At 40.3% G+C, this 21,049-nt stretch overlaps 1 protein-coding gene across 1 annotated transcript in view; it reads right to left on the bottom strand.

The window, feature by feature from the left end:
* Nucleotides 1-21,049, bottom strand: part of LOC134326690 (inactive phospholipase D5) — a 97,044-nt gene that overhangs the window by 18,703 nt on the left and 57,292 nt on the right. Inside the window, 1 exon segment of the mRNA XM_063008873.1 lies at nt 7,814-7,950. Coding sequence (XP_062864943.1) covers nt 7,814-7,950 — 137 coding nt within the window.

Here is a 21,049-nt window from a genome sequence, read left to right on the forward strand (position 1 = left end):
TAAAACCACCTCCTTGTTTCTACACTCACTGTCCATTTTATCAGCTCCACTTATCATAGAGAAACACTTTGTAGTTCTACAATTACTGACTGTAATCCACCTGTTTCTCTGCGTTCTTTGTTAGCCCCCTTTCACCCTGTTCTTCAATGGTCAGGACCCCCACAGGACCACTACAGAGCAGGTATTATTTGGGTGGTGGATCATTCTCAGTACTGCAGTGACACTGACATGGTGGTGGTGTGTTAGTGTGTGTTGTGCTGGTATTATTGGATCAGACACAGCAGCGCTGATGGACTTTTTAAACACCTCACTGTCACTGCTGGACTGAGAATAGTCCACCAACCAAAAACATCCAGCTAACAGTGCCCCATGGGCAGCATCCTGTGACCACTTATGAACATCTAGAAGATGACCAACTCAAACAGCAGCACTAGTTGAGCGATCGTCTCTGACTTTACATCTACAAGGTGGACCAACTAGGTAGGAGTGTCTAATAGAGTGGACAGTGAGTGGACACGGTATTTAAAAACTCCAGCAGCGCTACTATGTCTGATCCACTCATACCAGCACAACACACACTAACACACCACCACCATGTCAGTGTCTCTGCAGTGCTGAGAATGATCCACCACCTAAATAATACCTGCTCTGTGGTGGTCCTGTGGGGGTCCTGACCATTGAAGAACAGGGTGAAAGCAGGCTAAAAAAAGTATGTAGAGAAATAGATGGACTACAATCAGTAATTGTAGAACTATAAAGTGCTTCTATATGGCAAGTGGAGCGAGTGAGTGTAGAAACATGGAGGTGGTTTTAATGTTATGGCTGATTGGTGTAAACTTGAGGTTTCCCATAATCCCATTAATGAGGCTTGTGTAAACCCAGTAACTGGATCATTGTCATAATCTGATTTCTTGCAGGAAACCTGTGGTAAATGAAAAATCTTTAAAACACACAGCTGTAAGTCATGTTAATTAACCAAGTAATTGAGAATAAGTATTTGTACCAGTGCTGTGCGTTAAAAAGACATTATAATTATTAAAGTTAATAGTTTACAATTGATAATTTAACTAAATATGAAGCTGGGAAAATTACACGCTGTTCCAAAAACTGACAAACATTTAATAGCTCTTGCCTGCATGCAATTAAATTATTTAAATGATAAACATTATGTTTAAATATGGCAAACAGCAGCATACAGACTGCTTATACTTATAACATACACTGATCAGGCATAACATTATGACTACTGACAGGTGAAGTGAATAACCCTGATTATCTCATTATCGCGGCACCTGTTAGTGGGTGTGATATATTAGGCAGCAAGTGAACATTTTATCCTCAAAGTTGATGTTAGAAGCAGGAAAAATGTTCAAGCGTAAGAACTTGAGCGAGTTTGACAAGGGCCAAATTGTGATGGCTAGACGACTGGGTCAGAGCATCTCCAAAACTGCAGCTCTTGTGGGGTGTTCCCGGTCTGCAGTGGTCAGTATCTATCAAAAGTGGTCCAAGGAAGGAACCTAAGCATTGTGCAGACCATGTACACCCTTTCATGAAAACGGTATTCCCTGATGGCTGTGGCCTCTTTCAGCAGGATAATGCGCCCTGCCACAAAGCAAAAAAGGTTTAGGAACGGTTTGAGGAGCACAACAACGAGTGTTGAATTGGCCTCCAAACTCCCCAGATATCAATCTAATCGAGCATCTGTGGGATGTGCTGAACAAACAAGTCCGATTCATGGAGGCCCCACCTCGCCAGTTAGAGGAGTTAAAGGATCTGCTGCTAACATCTTGGTGCCAGATACCACAGCACACCTTCAGGGTGGAGCCTCGATGGGTTAGGGCCGTTTTGGCAGCAAAAGGGGGATCGACACAATATTAGGAAGGTGATCATAATGTTATGCATCGTTAACATTATATTAAACAGCGTTGCTGGAATTAGCTTTATTATTCTGGCTGCACCTCTAGTATTTGATTAGCCTACTAAGTAGTAATAAATTTGTTGCTAGCAATCATCCCTGTTTAATATGTACGCTGTGAACGTTGTGTTAGTTCATTCAATCATGTTCATATTAATGGAAGGAAACAAGCAGATGGTGAATTTGTACACAAATGCATTTGTCTGATCATTTGTCATACAATAGCTCCTGAAGAAACTGGATATTTCTGCCTGGATTTATTTCCATATATAAACACTATGTGGTGGAGGTTTTATTTATTTATATTTTACAGAAGCCAAAAATAACCCATGGCTAGATGAACCAGCTATACTCCTGTTAGAAGGTTCAGGAAAGCTGAGCTGAACAGATACAAACCAAAAATTGAATAATTCTCATGCTCTGCTGTACACAATATTGAATACAATCCAAATGGGCTCAATCCAAATATTGAATACAATCCAAACACATCTGATCATATTCAACTAAACGTGGATACAGAACCTAAATACTTTTTTTTCTTTTGACCGGTAGCTGTAGGTCAATATTGAACTGCACACTCCATCATTAAAATGTCTGAATCAATATTTCCCCATTGATATTTAAACCCACAAAATTAGCTTTGCAGAGCTTTACAGAGCCAAAAAGCTTTATTCTTAGCTTGTTAGAGAACTACAGCTGTACTGGAGTTTTTACATCCTAATGGACATCTAAATCCCACAATTTCATTCATTGTTAACTTGCATTAAAGGACCTCCAAACACCACCAAACAGAAAATCCAAGTTACATTTACATTTTCAGCATTTAGCAGACGCTTTTATCCAAAGCGACTTACACAGTGAGCTGAACACGATGAGCAACTGAGGGTTAAGGGCCTTGCTCAGGGACCCAACAGTGGCAACTTGGTGGTGGCAGGGCTTGAACCGGCAACCTTCTGTTTACTAGTCCAGTACCTTAACCACTGAGCTATCACTGGCCCCGTGAAGTTGCTGTATATTGTATATTCTTAACCTAGCAGACGTTTAGAAGACTGCAAAAAATGTATAAAGCAGTATGTGTTGCAATGATTTCCCCAACTTTCATGATGTCCCTCACAACTGTATGTTAAATTTGACTTTATATGTAAAGACATGTAAAGCACATTTTATTAACTGCATTAAAAAGCAAGCCATGAATTCCATGTTGGTGGATCTTCTATGATCAAATTGTGATAAAGCATCAATCAATCTCTAGACCAGTTGTCCCCAACCACTGGGCCGTGGATATTTTATATTTTTTCCCATTTTCTCTCAATTTGGTGTAGTCAATTTGTCTTCCACTGCTGGGGATCCCCGATTTATTTTTTTTGCAGTCGAGGAGGGTATATTGCTGCTCACGCCCCCTTCGACCCGCGCGCAGCCCTTAACAGAACCCTTTTCCACCCATGCACTCTGCACAGGCGCCTCTATCTGCCAATTTTCTACCTTCTGCTGGCTATACAACCAGCACCGCCCCAAACGCAGATAATCACCTCCATCACAATAATTCACATGGTTTTTAATATTCTCTGAAGTGCAATAACTTTTTTAATATGTGCAATACCTGCTGTACCTGCTGTACTTTGTGCAATACATTTTAATAACTGTGCAATATTTGGTTAACTTTCTTTAAAAATACTGTTTATATTTTTGTAATTTTTACTTTACTTTCTTCTTTTTAGTATATGTGTACATATGTGTAAACACTTTGTATTTTTTATTTTGATATTCTTGAAAGCTGCTGTAACACTGCAAATTTCCCCCCGTGGGATAATAAAAGGCTATCTTATCTTATCTTATTAATCAGGGTCCTTACACATTATTTGAAGCCCCCACCCACAAAGTCCGGTCATCCCTCCGTGCTGGCACAGCTAATTATGCCCGCTAGAGGGCTCTCAGCTGACCGGTGGCAATGCCGAGTTTCAAACCGAGGAGTTCAGAATCTCGGCGCTGGTGTGCTAGCGGTATATCCTTATATATCTTATATAAAACCGGTCCATGGTGCAAAAAAGGTTGGGGACTGCTGCTCTAGACAACAACTTTGTAAAGTCTTTTTAACACTGTATATTGTGCTTTATGTGGCACTCAGTACAATAGGTTTGCTGCTAACAGACAACGTATGGCATCTTACTAATGTACTGAACATAGTTCTCTGTATCAGCATATTGTTGATGAAATGCTAATGCTTTTCCTGAATATATACTAATAATATATACTGTACTGGATTTTTTCCCAATAGTTTCTCTGGATTACCTAAATCATTATTCTTTTTCACTGTAGAGGGTAAAATACATACAATTCCTGAATATTAAATTTAGGAGCATTCTTCTTAACTTGTGGTCTTATTTGCTAATGCATTTTTTGGCAAAGTGCTGAGACTCCAACAAACCTTGCTTGTAAAGTACTAGACTTGCTGGCTTCTTCTTTTATTACTGAGCCTGATAGCATTACCTGTTTAAAATGGTTTTTTAATCATTTATAAAAAGACCTGGACCCAACGTTTATTGTATTGTATTGCAGCAATCAACTTCATAATGTCTGATTTTTAAGTTTCGAACCAAGGAGTTCAGAATCTTGGCGCTGGTGTTCTAGTGGTATATCCCGCTGCACCACCTGGGTGCCATAATGTCCAATTTTATAAGGTGAAATAAATATATTCATGTTGTTTCTGTGTAAATACAGGTCAATGTGTAGTTACAAATTACAGCTTTCTGTTTTTATTTGCATTTTATACACTGTTCCAGCTTTTTTGAATGGCTGTTTTGTAAAATGATCACAGTTTGAGTACAAGTAAATAAATGGCTAAAAACTATAATGATGTCAATTTTGTTTCTGCTAATTTGCCAAAGCTTTTTTTAAATAGCATATTATGCCTTAAATAGTAAATCAGTACTAATGCCACCATGGGTAGAGCATTTAATAGTGAATCTAATTTGATCCACTATTAAGCTGTTTATGTTTACAGCAAATCATTCTCAGCATCCCCCCCATTTTTCTAATTTCATTCGCCAGTGGCTAATCTTGTGGCCGGCACCTCAAGCAGCAAAAAGGTGACTCTTCATTTGTATTTCCTTAGGCACTAGTAATTGTGTCTTTTTTACTGTTTTTAATTCCCTGACTGCAATTTCGCTGCTAGCGCTGCCATTGCCCTGACCAAATAGGGCAGCAGACTATCACACACCCCCTTCAACACGGAGGTGAACTATCACAGAAAGCCATACTGCATATACAGACAAGTGCTATGCTGCTTCTATTCAAACACCCTCCCTCAGGCATGGTCAGCTGCGTCTAACGAATGCCCAGCCAGGTCAACAGGACAACTCAGTCTTAAGCCCTGCTTATTAGACTATTTAAGGTGCCACCGCTAGGACTCAAAATTGACCTTACAAGGCGCCCAGGTGGTGCAGCGGGATATTCCGCTTGCACACTAGCACCGAGTTTCTGAACTCCTCGGTTTGAAACTCGGTGTTGACTCCGGTCGGCTGGGCACCATCTAGCGGGCATAATTGGCAGTGCCTGCAGCAGATACTAATTGGCCACCGTATCTGCAGGGTGGGGGCCGGACTATGTCTGGGTGGGTGGGTCTTCATACGCTGTGTAAGGACCCTGATTGGCGGAAGAGACGCCTGTGCAGAATGCAGGGGCGAGAAGAGGAGGGCTGTACACGTGTCGCAAGAGGCGTGTACAGCGACGTGCTCTCCTCGGATGCAATCTGGTATCCCTCAGCAGCGGAGGACAAAATTGGGTGCGCTAAATCGGAAGGAAATTGGGGAGAAAATGCATTTAAAAAATTGACCTAACAAATCTACAAAAAACTAAATTCTTAGCAGCAATTTTATTTCAAACATGTAGCTAAGCAAAACACAGAGAGCCTTTCCAGTCCCTCCTTTGTATTAAGTGCTAATAGGCAGTTCTCTTGCCTTCTAGAAACAGCCACAAATGACCACCAATGGCCTTAATCAGGGAAGGAACAGAGCTAATCTCATCAGGGTATCACCTTTTATTTAGAGCCGAACTGAATGAGCTTTACATTGCAATCTGGTACACATATTAGAAGGAAATGGAGGTAGAATGCTCCAGGGTATTAGGCAAATGGCCAACCCTGAAAAATGTTCTGGGTAACAAGAATGTGTGAAGGAAAAGCTGTGAACGAAAGCGTGATCACAACTCAAAGAGATGTCACTCCGGCCAGCAGCACAGCCAATCCAAAACTCAGAGGAGCAGAAGCACTGCTGATCACATTCTATTTTGGGGACAAACTGCTAACACGGGGCTTTTGCAGGTAATCAGATCTACATTAGGAGCAACTTTACACTGGATAATGGTGTAATTTAACAAAGTCAGAGCTGTAATTCAATACAGTATATTGAAGAAAATGGCTGAGAAAGTCTTAAAGATAAATTAAGATTCTAAAAAAAGCTTAGAAATAGAATAAATAAATGCTTGTTTGAAAACTGTGCTTATGTATTTTTTTTATAAAAATATGAAAAAGGAGTAATTTAAAAGAGACAATAACTTTTTCACTACACTTTAGATACAATTTGCAAATAGTAAAGAGGCTAGTATATAGCCACTAATTCACCTAGCACAAGGTGTCAAAGTCATTATCACCGAGGGCCACGTCAGCGTTATGGTGGCCCTCAAAGGGCCGATTGTAACGTATCCTGCTGTGTTTGGTGTCAAAATGCGAAATTTATACTGATCAGCCATAACATTAAAACCACCTCCTTGTTTCTACACTTACTGTCCATTTTATCAGCTCCACTTACCATATAGAAGCACTTTGTAGTTCTACAAATACTGACTGTAGTCCATCTGCATGCTTTGTTAGCCCCCTTTCATGCTGTTCTTCAATGGTCAGGACCCCCACAGGACCACCACAGAGCAGGTATTATTTAGGTGGTGGATCATACTCAGTACTGCAGTGACACTGACATGGTGGTGGTGTGTTAGTGTGTGTTGTGCTGGTATGAGTGGATCAGACACAGCAGCTCTGCTGGAGTTTTTAAATACCGTGTCCACTCACTGTCCACTCTATTAGACACTCCTACCCAGCTGGTCCACCTTGTAGATGTAAAGTCAGAGACGATCGCTCATCTATTGCTGCTGTTTGAGTTGGTCATCTTCTAGACCTTCATCAGTGGTCACAGGACGCTACCCACGGAGCGCTGCTGGCTGGATATTTTTGGTTGGTGGACTATTCTCAGTCCAGCAGTGACAGTGGGGTGTTTAAAAACTCCATCAGCGCTGCTGTGTCTGATCCACTCATACCAGCACAACACATGCGGGGGGTCCTGTGGGGGTCCTGACTATTGAAGAACAGGGTGAAAGGGGGCTAAACAAAGCATGCAGAGAAACAGATGGACTACAGTCAGTAATTGTAGAACTACAAAGTGCTTCTATATGGTAAGTGGAGCTGATAAAATGGACAGTGAGTGTAGAAATAAGGAGGTGGTTTTAATGTTATGGCTGATCAGTGTAGTGTGCAATATAAAAAGTCAAGTGGTCTGAAAAACTTTTTGAATTCAATGTGCCAAAGGCATTTTAGAAAGTGCTGTGAATAATGAATTATCCGTTTTCTTTTTCTGCCATAATTAACACAAATGGGAATAGTGATTAATAAAAAGAAAACCCTGGCTACTGTTAAGCTTAGGGGTGGATCTATCCTGCTCTGGGGTTGTGTGAAAGCCAGCAGATCCACTAAATCCAGCAAATTATTTTTGTTTTGCTGCAGAGCTTTTTATGGTGCTTATATAGTAACTATTAGTTTAAATAACACACACACACACTGTTATCTTTACACTGTCTTAATTAAGGACTCTTGCACCCTATGGAATTTTGTAATATTGTTAATGATCTTACTGGCAGGTTTTGCTGCAGTTTTCCTCCGTAATGCCATCTTCATCTTCTCCCAGGATGTCCACGGCCGAAAATATCAGAGCCACCAGGACAGCAAAGCAGCACACCAGAGCAAAGATCACAATGCATTTCTGCTGAGACTAGAGGAAACAGAAAACACACACACACACATTTTAAGTTTAATTTGATTCAGTGTAGAATGTGCCTAGAGACATTCAGTAAATAATAAATGAATGCCTTATCATCAATTTCGTAAACTGAAACGAAAATTTACCATTTTTTTAAGTCAGCATTGCTGCGTTCAACTGCCATGTATGTGAAAGATCTGAACTTCTACTCTTCAGTTAAATAATTACCGTCATTAAACCTGAGCATAATTGATGAATAGTTATAGCCTTAGTACTTGTTCACTAAATCATTAAACCACAGAACCACAGTGTATCAGCTCACAGATTACACATAAATATTCATCACACTAGCACTGAGACCCGTCTGTGGACAAATAATGATTAGAATCCAAAGCTATCATTCAATTTCATGGAAGCTCTGAGAAGTCGTAACAGGAAGCATCGTAACTCATTTCAATCCACGACACAATCTTTTATTATAATTTATTGTGTTCTGACAGATTTATGATGGAAACGTATTTCCCCAAATGATTAAATGAAAATGTTAATGTTTTCATTATATATGGTAGTAATGGTGATGCATAGCACCAGGCTCAAATATGTTTATGTAAACTCACTGTCCATTTTATCAGCTCCACTTACCTTAAAGAAGCACTTTGTAGTTCTACAATTTAGAATCTGTTTCTCTACATGCTTTGTTAGCCCCCTTTCATGCTGTTCTTCAATGGTCAGGACCCCCACAGAGCAGGTATTATTTGGGTGGTGGATCATTCTCAGCACTGCAGTGACACTGACATGGTGGTGGTGTGTTAGTGTGTGTTGTGCTGGATAAAACACAGCAATGCTGATGGAGTTTTTAAACACCTCACTGTCACTGCTGGACTGAGAATAGTCCACCAACATAAAATATCCAGCCAACAGTGACTCGTGGGCAGCGTCCTTTGACCACTGATGAAGGTCTAGAAGATGACCTCAAAACAGCAGCAATAGATGAGCGATCGTCTCTGACTTTACATCTACAAGGTGGACCAACAAGGTAGGAGTGTCTAATAGAGTGGACAGTGAGTGGACACGGTATTTAAAAACCTCCAGCAGCGCTGCTGTGTCTGATCCACTCATACCAGCACAACACACACTAACACACCACCACCATGTCATGTCACTGCAGTGCTGAGAATGACCCACCACCCAAATAATACCTGCTCTGTGGTGGTCCTGACCATTGAAGAACAGGGTGAAAGGGGGCTAACAAAGCATGCAGAGAAACAGATGGACTACAGTCAGTAATTGTAGAACTACAAAGTGCTTCTATATGGTAAGTGGAGCTGATAAAATGGACAGTGAGTGTAGAAACAAGGAGGTGGTTTTAATGTTATGGCTTATCGGTGTATATGGTATAAAATCTTATTTCAGGCTTTTAAACATTTCTCAAATAATTTAAATTGAGTCAACTACAGGAGATTATTAGTTGATGTACACATTTAAATGAAATAAATTAAATGAAATGCTTTTTCCAGTGTAGTAGTAGTACTAGTAAAAAAAATTTTTATTTATTAATTGATGTAGAAATGGCTACATGTTGGCCTACTAAGCTTATCACTTAACCACTTAGTGTCCTCTTATTTTACACTGTTTTGTTGAACCTAAGCTTTAGCAAAGAGTTTTACAGTCTAACAGTGTACTTAGGAAGTACAAGAATGTTGTGATATAATAATGAGAACATTTATGTATGTGGTTCAGTTTTTTGACTGGAGGTGCATTTCCAGTACAGATGCAGAGGTAGACCAAGGTAAACAAAGAAGTACTTAAAACTTGGAGACTAAAAAGGCAAAACTGGTTATAAAGTTGTTAGTGAAAAATCGCTAAGCTCAGTTGTTAGTGGGAAACGCAGACATCATTAAAGCTTAATGGAATGTATTGGATTGCAGCATATAAAGCCCCCTGTAAGAACTTATGATTCTCTAGATGGATAAATCCCACTACAAAGCATTTAGGCCTTTTACTACATCATTTCAATATGCTTAACTATTTACATTATTGATATAGGAGTTGCTTATGTCCTAATTATGTCCTTAAGATTAATATATTGGTGCCTGATTATTGTGATGTTCTTCACTCTATCCACACAACCATCTGTTAAGACAACATGAATTTAAGGGTTAAAGTGAGTCTAATGTATTCTGAAAAGTGATTTGGGGTTTGAGTAAAGCTAGCTTTACACTGCATTTTACTGCTCTTATAATACCAGTACATGTTAAGATATGAGGTTATGCAAAAAAATCACAATTATATAATGGAGGCAGTGATGTGTCTGAATACAACACAAAAAGGTGCAGAAGGAAAGTTTGGAGCCATTTGTGGCTGGTAAAAGTGAACAACACGACATCCCTCTTCTTCAAACAGACGTATGAAGACTATTTTCCAACCAGTTAGCATCTGTGTAAGCAATTGTAAGAATGGTCGGGCTAAAGGCCGCTCAGGTGGCGCAGCGGTAAAAACACACGCTGGAACCAGAGCTGGGATCTCGAATACATTGTATCGAATCTGCCGGCTAGGCTGAGTGGCCACATGAACAATTATTGGCCTGTTGTTCAGATATGGGTGGGACTAAGCTGGATGGGGTCTCTCTCTCATGACTGGTGCAATTATGACCTCTGCTGGCTGACTGATGAGGAAAGTGTGCTCTCAGGGTGTGTCTCTCCGTACACAACGCTGAGCTGCACTGCACTCGTCAAAGTGTAGGTGATAAGATGCATACGGCATGCTGCCCACATGTCGGAGGGGGCATGGGTTAGCTTCTTCTCCTCAATCAGAGCAGGGATCGGCATTGGTGGAGAGGAAGCATGATGCAATCGGGCAATTGGATGCGCTAAAAAAAGGGAGAAAAAGGGGAGAAAACGCATAAAAGACAATATTTAAAAAAATAAAAAAAGAATGATCGGGCTAACCTGTGTACATTGAGATTAGGTTGGTATGTTAAATGATCACTTGTTAGATCACTAGTTGAATATGACAGAATCAAATGTTTCGTACGTTTGTTTCACGTCACCTTCATTCTACTGGTTGAGCCTCATAGCAGCCTCACAATGTAGGACTTTGATCATCGACTGTCTTTGGTCGCAGGAGCACTGAAATGCCCACCGGTCACATTGCACTTACCACAATCAAGATCCTTACTCATCACAAAAAAAATCATTTACGATGAGCAATTTTGGCTAAGACAGCAAAATCTGTCCAATTATCCTACACTGTAATGTAAAGCTCTGTATAAATAAGGTTATGCAGACAGGCATAAACCTCTTTTGAGTCTGAATAGTTTATTGTGTACTCCACAGAATCATGCCCAGGAGACAGGAACCACCAAAGTTGAGGAGCTGCCAGCACTGATGATGGCCTGTGTCCAGAATCAATAGAGCCAAACTTACAGACGGGACTAATCCTGTCAGGCTGAGAGTACAGAGTGCAGCAGAGCACAGATCACAGAGCAGCGATTATTTAACGGGATATTTAATCATCTCGACAGAGCCAAAGCAGCCAGTGCTGCAGGCACTGCAACAGATAAACACTCGGGACTGTCCACTTAATGTGCTTTGTGTCATGTTTATTTCTGACCGCTCACAATAATGCGCCAGAGCTACGGCTCGGTCACGGCAGGATTTTGGGTGCAAAACCATGTACACAAAGACACACTTATTTTAAGGTGGTTATAAGGCGCCGACTTCCAGTCCAACAAAAAATCACTAGACAAACTAGATTTGTTTTTGCACAGTAAAGGAAATTTTGCACGTAATTAGAATTTGATTATCTTTGACCCATAATGGCACATGATTGTGAAGTACCACTGATTACTACTGCAATCTACCGGCAGATGTTTTTTGCTTAGCCAGACATTATTACGCATTGAAAAGTGTAGCAGCATGGTTTGCAATCAGACCGCAGGGCCCTGGGTTAGACCTGTATTTGGTCACTTTTTGTCAGTACTTCACAACTGTTTATACTTGTCCTGTTTTCACAGTTTCCATTTTTTAACAAACTTGAAATATTATAGTAGATATTAGCAGCTTATGCTTGCTCTGAAAAGTAGGTTGACTGACTGACTGAGCGAATGTAGAATAATAGATGATAAGTGGATAAGTGGATATGCTGTGATAAATGGTTGTTCTGTCCTGGGTGTGTTAGCAGTAAGGCTCTAGCCTTATCTCTACACTGGTCAAGATAAAGCTGTTCATGAAGATAAGTTAATAAAGGGACGCATTATGAAACTAAAATTTAATATAAATCCAACACACTTTGCTTCATGCTTTTCAACACTGGCTGTACCATAACAGAACCTGCATACAGTGTTTGACAGATTAAACATGTGCAGTGGTTATGATTTTGTTTGCTGTGTTTTGGATTTTGGCCGCTGTGCCATTATTTATCATGCGCTTTTGTTTTGCAATGAAAATAAAACTTATCAGTTTAAGCTTTTAACTGGTATCTTGTTGTTACGGAAATTACATTCATTTGCACAATGACTAGGAAAGTAAAGGCACTAAGTAAAACGGCAAAATACAGTTGCTAATCTTTTGTTGTTTTTTATCTGAACTTACATATTATTTGTTTATGTAAATGCTACATTTCCAATATATGTTTTGTGTAGATTATATTGACTCGTGAATTGACTTGGACTCTAGCCTAAAGACTTGTGACTTGACTCGGACTCTAGCCTAAAGACTTGTGACTTGACTTGGACTCTAGCCTAAAGACTTGTGACTTGACTCGGACTCTAGCCTAAAGACTTGTGACTTGACTCGGACTCTAGTCTAAAGACTCGTGACTTGACTCGGACTCTAGTCTAAAGACTCGTGACTTGACTCGGACTCTAGCCTAAAGACTGTGACTTGACTCGGGCTCGTATTTAGTGACTTTTGAACATCTCTGTTATGTTTACAAAATACAATTAAATTGGTGTGTTAAAACCTTTGTAATTAAGTCGGTAAATTGAAGAATTTATTGTCAAAATAATTAAATAAAGATCCAAGAGAATGAGGTTTGTACATCAATTAGATGAAAATTTAGGACCAGCCACCTAATATGTAGTCAACACAGCTCTGAGCTGTGACTTTACATGACAATTAAAGGAGTCCTGTGGGAGGGTTAGTCCAAAACCATGGTTGGGCTGATGGTAGTTACTAGTAGGTCACATACCAAATTGTTAAGGCCATGTGACTGGTTTCAAGTGTGTCCGAAACAGAAAGGGGTGCTTACAGACGGACTTGGGGTCTGAAAAGGGACAAGCCATGAAGCCAAGAATTGTGGTTCAAATTGCTGATGATTTTTAATACAGGTTAAAGGATAAATGTGTCCCAACACAGTGTATCAAATCCATCTGTGAGTTTGGCTGTATAGTCACAGACCAGTCAAAGTAACCTAACCTAACTCCTGTCCATCGCTAAAAGCACCTTTAATAGGTATATGAACATCGGAACTGGACATAAGAGCAACACAAGAAGGCTAACTGGCCCGAAGAATCCTGTGGCGTTTTCATGTCCTCTTTTATTAACAAGTCTTGGCTGCCAGCAACCTGTTTGCAGTTTGAGGCTTGTGCCCCACTTTGGAGTGTTGTTCGTGAGAACTAACCACATTTATTTCCAAGACACTTCAAACTAGTTGTCTGACCCTTATAATCTGGCCCTTATAACAAAGTCAATCTTGACTTTGCTGCATATATCTGCTGCATTTAACACTTGAGCTATAAGTTACTACCATCAGCCCAACATTTTATATATTCCTGATTGTTACAAGCACGATTGTTTTTTAATAGGCAGTGCAATTTTTGGTGGGTGGTCTGGCTCATCTGTGTATTTTAAGTCATTGATTTGGTTACCGATGGATATAAATGCAATTTCTTTAATATTTTTTTATTTATTATTAAAAAATTATACATTCTGACACAATGTGGGATGCAACATTCCTGTAGACCAGAAGAAAGCCTCTATATCATAGTACCAGCATACTAACCTTCAGGATGTGATGGAATTTAATATCCAACCCAGCACACAAGTTACCAGACAAATAAACATTTACGACCCCTACGATGAACCTTCAGCACACTGAACAGAGGTCACCAGAAACAATTCAACACTCAAGATTTGTGTCATCAGTCCCACCAGACTACAGTGGTAACATAAAACCACACATTCTTCTCTCTGAAAATACAGACACAAGCGCTGCTGTTTTCTTCTCCTTTTAAGATGCAAAGCAGATCATCACCTATTAATCAACCAGTTTCCAGTCAGATGATTTTGATATGGCAGTTCCTACAAATGTTGTAAAAATTTTGTTCCAACCAATCTAGAAATCTGATTAGTAAATTATCATGATTATAAGTATAATTTACTTCTTAAGAATTATATTCAAAAGTCCATAGCATAGAACTGATCAAATAAAAAGTGGTGATTTTAAAACACCAGTTGTTAACAAGCAGCTGGCACTTTTTGAAGTAGATAAGCACAGTGATTTTATATTTATATATATATTTTTTTGTTTATGGATTTTCTCCCCTTTTTCTCCCTTTTTTTAGCGCGTCCCATTTGCTTCATGCTTCCTCTCCACCAGTGCCGATCCCCGCTCTGATTGAGGAGAACGAAGCTAACCCACGCCCCCTCCGACATGTGGGCAGCATGCCGTATGCATCTTATCACCAGCACGTTGACGAGTGCAGTGCAGCTCAGCGTTGTGTACGGAGAGACACACCCTGACAGCACTCTTTTCCCATCTCTGTGCAGGCGCCATCAATCAGCCAGCAGAGGTCGTAATTGCACCAGTCATGGGAGAGAGAACCCACCCGGCTTAGTCCCGCCCATATCTGAACAACAGGCCAATCGTTGTTCATGTGGCCGCTCAGTTTTACCCGGCAAGGCAGAGCTGAGATTCGATACGATGTATACGAGATCCCAGCTCTGGTTCCAGCATGTGTTTTTACTGCTGCGCCACCTTAGCGGCAGCACAGTGATTTTATTAATCAAGCTTGTATATCAAAGATCTCTTGCAAAAAAGACAATAATCCAACATAAGCCAGGGGAAAAAAGAAAAAACGTGGATAGACACAGGTTTTCTGAATAACCCCCCTTTCAATTACAGTATGACAAATAGGGTCCTACAGCACCTCAAAAAAGCAGAAATCAACAAGATAGAAATAAACCCAAGACAGGGTGTCAATCTACTGCAGACGACACTCAATCCTAGGGGCAATTTAGCAGCCTGTTAACCTTTTTGGGAAAGGTTAACTTAACACATGGAGAATATGCAAACAGGAAAAGACCAGGCAAAACCCTACACAGACAGCAAGTGGATGAATAGATTGAATCAAGAACAGAGGACCCATGTTGCTGTGCCATACCCAAACTAGTAGTAGTGCTTGTGGTAATAGTAAGTACCACAAAAATAAGTACATTGGAAAGGGTTAGTCATGGTTGGGCTGATGGTAGTAACTAGTAGGTCACATGTTGAATGCAGCAGATATAAATAGCACAAAGACCTGAGTGACTTCAATAAGGACCAAATCGTTAGGGCCAGGTTTGTCTCTGAAACAGGTCAGACTTTGGCTCACTGGCAGTGGTCTGAGAAGGGACAAGTCATGAAACACTGACAGGTTGTTGGGAAGCCTAGACTTGTGGCTCAAATTGCTGATGATTTCTAATACAGGTTAAAAGGTAAATGTGTCCCAACACACAATACATCAAACTCTTCAGTGTATTTGGCTGTATAGTCACAGACCAGTCAAAGTACCCATCCTAACTCCTGTCCATCTCTGAAAGCACCTTCAATGAGTATATAAGACATCAGAGCAACAGAAGAAGGTTAACTGGTCCATAAAAATTTTTTTGTCTCCAAGATCTGTAGGGCGATCCACCTCACAACATACAGAAGTTGAAGGACATACTGGTACATGTCTGGTACAACATGCCACAGGACTTCTTCAGATGTCTTGTGGAACCTGTCTTTATAGGTCAGAGCTGTTTTTACAGCATATTAGCATCATTGTATGTTTTACCATAGCAGCATAATTTTAAGAAGTGTATTCTCCAGTGCTACAAAGTCATTTTTTTCTACAAACTTGCTCTAAATCAAGGTCAAGAAATTCGACATATGGCATCAAACAGTGAACGCTGCTCATAATTAATCATACAACACTACGGAAACAGCTCTAAATGTACATGTATAAATGATAAAATAATAAACATATTGCAGTAAAATAGATGCTTTTGTGGTTATCCCTAATAAACCAGTAGGCTTCATACACACAATCTGACCGCAGCACAAAATATACCACGCATGAGCATTCATGTATTTTAATGTTTAGCTTTAGGCAGGAGCCACAAATTGAATTAAAAATTGTTCTGGGGAAAAGACATTTTCTCCAGAAGAAGAGCGGCTCAACCACGCATCATATTACAGTAAATGGCAAGTTGACAGAAAACAGATCGTCTATAAAGCTGCCGTCTCAAGTTCTGGTTTCAGTCCACTCAACTTACCAATTAACCTCCAACAACATCACCAATGAGGCAAGAGTCTCAGCATTCTCACCAACATGAGCTTATCAATGATGAGACCTGAACTCAGATTTAGTAGTTAAGCCTGTCTTTATATTTCCAGGATCACTTCCAAAGGTCTTTCTGCCATCATGTAATCCAATAATACAACAAAGGTGTAATCAATATTATACCAGGGATTCCTAATAATATGGAAACTCCAAGGTGCAGGAGAAGGTATTCATGTTTACTCTAACTGTAGCAAGATTGGTCTTGATTTAAAAACAAATGGGTGCTTGGGTACCTTCATAGAGAGCTTGAGCATTTGTGCCATAGAGGTTTCTTAACATTACACCAGCAAAAATGCAACTTCTGCTAGCTGGTTGAAGCACCAACATGTGTAGTGGAGGAACAGTGAGTGTAGCGTGACTTTCACAACATGACATTTATGAGAGGTGACAGAGGAATTGTAAGAGGGAATTTGGGGGAGGTTATAGAAAATGTTTAATAATTTAGAATAATTTTCTAATTGTTATTTTACACTATTTAGCCAAAAGTACTTGGGCCTGACTATAATCCTGTTGAACATCCCAATCCAAAACCATAGATACTGAGACCCCCTTCCCTTACCAGTGAATTTAACAGCCTTTATTGTTCTGTGAGGGCTTTTCCCAAGATTTTTGAGTCAAAAAACACTCATTTGACAAGAAGGTCTGGCTTGCAAATTAATGTTTCAATTCATCCCGGAGGTTCAATGGGTTTGAAGTTTAAAGCTCTGTGTAGGCCAGCAGAGCTCCTCCACACCAAACTCATCAAACGATGAACAGGAAAATGCCTTCCCCAAACTGTTAACAAATAAGGTGTGCCCAGTCACTGGCCCAGTAAAGCTCGCTGAAGTGTCGTTTTGGTGAGCACCAAACCTTTGCTCTATGGCCCACATGTAAAAAAATTAAAGTCACATGGTATATTAGCAGCCGGGAAGCTGAGAGCTCATGCAGGAAAGTGTCTCTTAAATAAATTAGCAGGAGATGCTTGGGAAAAAGTGGATGATGGTGTAGGTGTTGTAATTCTTCAGAGACGAGAAGTAGAAGCTGGGACGCTGTGATTAATGCAGTGCTTTATACAAACAGCTGTCATGTGTGTAGTAGAGCAGTAGTTAGACAGTAACTCCTGCATTTTTAGCTCCGTATATAGCCAGAGCATTTAAATCTAATACTTCCAAAAACTTTTATTAGTCTGTTCACAATTTATTGTGGTTGCGTAACACTGAACCTGTAGATAGAAGCTTTTTATTTTACTTTATTAAATTGGCTACATATCTGATTTTCTTATTATTATCCAAAACAAGCAAGTAGGTAGATTGCCCTATGATTATTTAAACAAAGCTATTTTTTATATTTATATATATTTAGTTTATGTATTTTCTCCTCTTTTTCTCCCTTTTAGCGCGTCCAATTGCCCGATTGCGTCATGCTTCCTCTCCACCAATGCCAATCCCCGCTCTGATTGAGGAGAACGAAGCTAACCCACGCCCCCTCTGACACGTGGGCAGCAGCCGTATGCATTTTGTCACCTACACTTTGACGAGTGCAATGCGGATCAGCACTGTGTACGGAGAGACACACCCTGACAGCACTCTTTTCCCCTTCTCTGTGCTGGCGCCATCAATCAGCCAGCAGAGGTTGTAATTGCATTAGTTATGAGAGTCCCTATCCGGCTTTAATATCCCACCCCTATCTGAACAACAGGCCAGTCGTTGTTCACGTGGCTGCTCAGCCCAGCTGGCAGGCAGAGCTTAGACTCGATACGATGTATTCAAGATCCCAACTCTGGTGTTCCAGCGTGTGTTTTTACCGCTGCGCCACCTGAGCGGCAAACAAAGCTATTTTAACTGCACCTAGAACAGAAGTCTCTTCCAAACGTCAAGAAGAAACACCAAGATGTCACTAAGCTAGGAGGATATCTGTCTGGTCATTTGTAATGCTAGAACCATTAAAATACAAGTCTGCTTTAAATCAGAACATAAAACATGAGTAACAATGTTTACAGTCAACCAAGCTTTCCATCATGATTGGCTTGGAGGCAGGATTTTGGTAGTTCTTGACCATATATTTGACCATCTAGACAAATCCCCAGCTACTGTTAATAAATTATGAAGCCATGCCACAAAGTTTACTGTGATTGTCTTACATGAGCAAATGTATACTCCAGATAACTAAAAAAGTTATCCATGTCATCATTGAAATGACATCACCAAGAAATCATTGAAATCTAAACACCCACCAAGAAATGCATATCATTTACAAGTGTATGTAAACTTTAGACTGAACTGAACATCCATTTGTAAGAGAAGTTACTACCACAACATCTAGCTGTACCCATGCAAAGCGTTTTCCCCCTAAGAGACCAAAAAATTAAAGATATCAGAACACAAACCTACTTCCTCACTTTGACAAAGTCTGCTAATAACATACCTCAGCGCTTGGCTGCCTCTCTGAGGATTGCTATTTATGCTATAATAAATGTTTTCTGTGGTGAAAAGTGTAGTTTTTTATAGTCTGGATGGAATACCAGGGGTCAGAAATACACTGATCAGCCATACACTCACTGTGCATTTTATCAGCTCCACTTACCATATAGAAGCACTTTGTAGTTCTACAATTACTGACTGTAGTCCATCTGTTACTCTGCATGCTTTGTTAGCCCCCTTTTGGGTGGTAGATCACTCTCAGCACTGCAGTGACACTGACATGGTGGTGGTGTGTTAGTGTGTGTTGTGCTGGTATGAGTGGATAAGACACAGCAATGCTGATGGAGTTTTTAAACACCTCACCGACACTGCTGGACTGAGAATAGTCCACCAACCAAAAATATCCAGCCAACAGCACCCCATAGGCAGCGTCCTGTGACCACTGATGAAGGTCTAGAAAATGACTAACTCAAACAGCTACAAAAGATGTGCAATCGTCTCTGACTTTACATCTACAAGGTGGACCAACTAGGTAGGAGTGTCTAATAGAGTGAACAGTGAGTGGAGCTGCTGTGTCTGATCCACTCATACCAGGTACAATGGGTACAATGTTCAAAGACTTTAATCTTCAAAGAGCAGACAGAGTGATATAAAAGCTAAAAGACTTTTTAACATGATACTCTCTTTCACAGGCTGCAACCTTTCCAAAGCTCTGTTCATCACATCTTGTCATCCTAGAACCAAGGGTAGTATTGTTACTGCAAGGTGGAAAAGCCTTGGAACATGCGAATCATCCATCACCAATGCAGACGTCTCAACCTGCCAGCAAAGGCTGCAACTGCAGGAACCCCTACCTCAGGCACAGCCAAGTTGTGCCACTTAAAACCCAGCTAGGTCATGTCAATACAAGTTTTAACTACTACTACTACTACTAATAATAATGTTTTATTTATATAGCACCTTTCCTAAGCTCAAGGACCCTTTCCAAGTAAAACTGACATTCGACAAACAATAATAATTAACAACAGAGGGGAAAAAACAACCCTAGACCAAAACAAATCAGGACTATAGGAATGGGGGATCAAAGTAGTTTTTAGCTGCAAAGACTGCAAAAAGATGTTACAAAGGTTTTTTACAAAGGGAGCTCCAGAGTTTGGGAGTGAAACACCAAATGACCACCTAACTACCCCCCCCCCCCCCCCCCCCCCCCTTCCCGCGGGTTTAAGGGTGTGTAGGGATGGAGTAATTCAGACAGATAATCATGGAGAAGCTCTGTAAGAAAGAAAGAACTTCTTACTGGGTAGGTACTGAAGCTGCTGAGTTTTGAATTTCTTATAATCTAGTGGTGGTTTTGGAAGGAAAAGCATTGTAGTAGTCCAGTCTTAAAGTTAGAAAGACATGAATTAAAGTCTCTGCATCTTTTATAATAAGTGAAGGACGAAGTTGCTATGTTATATAGTTGAAAAAAGACACCCATGGTGAGGGAGCTGATAAGGGTGTCAGACTCGAGCAGTGGGCCATAAATAACAGCAAGGTTACAGACTGCTTGTGAAGGTTTGAGCAGAATTCCATTAATAGCAATGGCCAGATCAGAGCCCTGATCTAACACTTAATGAATGCTGAGAAAAAGTTAACTAAAGTTTGATGCTGGAGGAATGATAAGCCTAACCATTCAAAACAATCCCAGATTAAGTCTTTAGTCCTCAGATGTCTGTTTGATTTTGTGCACTTTCTTGGAAGAACGTGACTGTGGTGTGGACAGTCCCACTCAACACTTAGGATAGATTGGAAGACCGTCATGCTATCATAACTCCCCAACAACATGTTCCAACCTCACTAACTCACTTGTGGTTGAATCAATGTGATTCATAACAGTCCAAAAATCTATAGGTAAGCATCCATAGAGACACTTTCAGAATTAGATGTTGAGGATGTAGTACACTGTGGCTTGGTGGCCTCACAGCAAGAAGGTCCTGGTTTCGATTTCCAGGTAAAGCAATCTGGGTGCTTTCTGTCTGGGGTTTGCATGTTCTCTCTGTGTCTGTGTGAGTTTTATCCAGGTGCTCCGGTTTCCACCCACAGTCCAAAGACATGCAGTCAGGTTAATTGTTTGTTTATTAGGATT

The sequence above is a fragment of the Trichomycterus rosablanca genome, chromosome 14, assembly GCF_030014385.1.
Source record: "Trichomycterus rosablanca isolate fTriRos1 chromosome 14, fTriRos1.hap1, whole genome shotgun sequence".
NCBI lineage: Eukaryota > Metazoa > Chordata > Actinopteri > Siluriformes > Trichomycteridae > Trichomycterus > Trichomycterus rosablanca.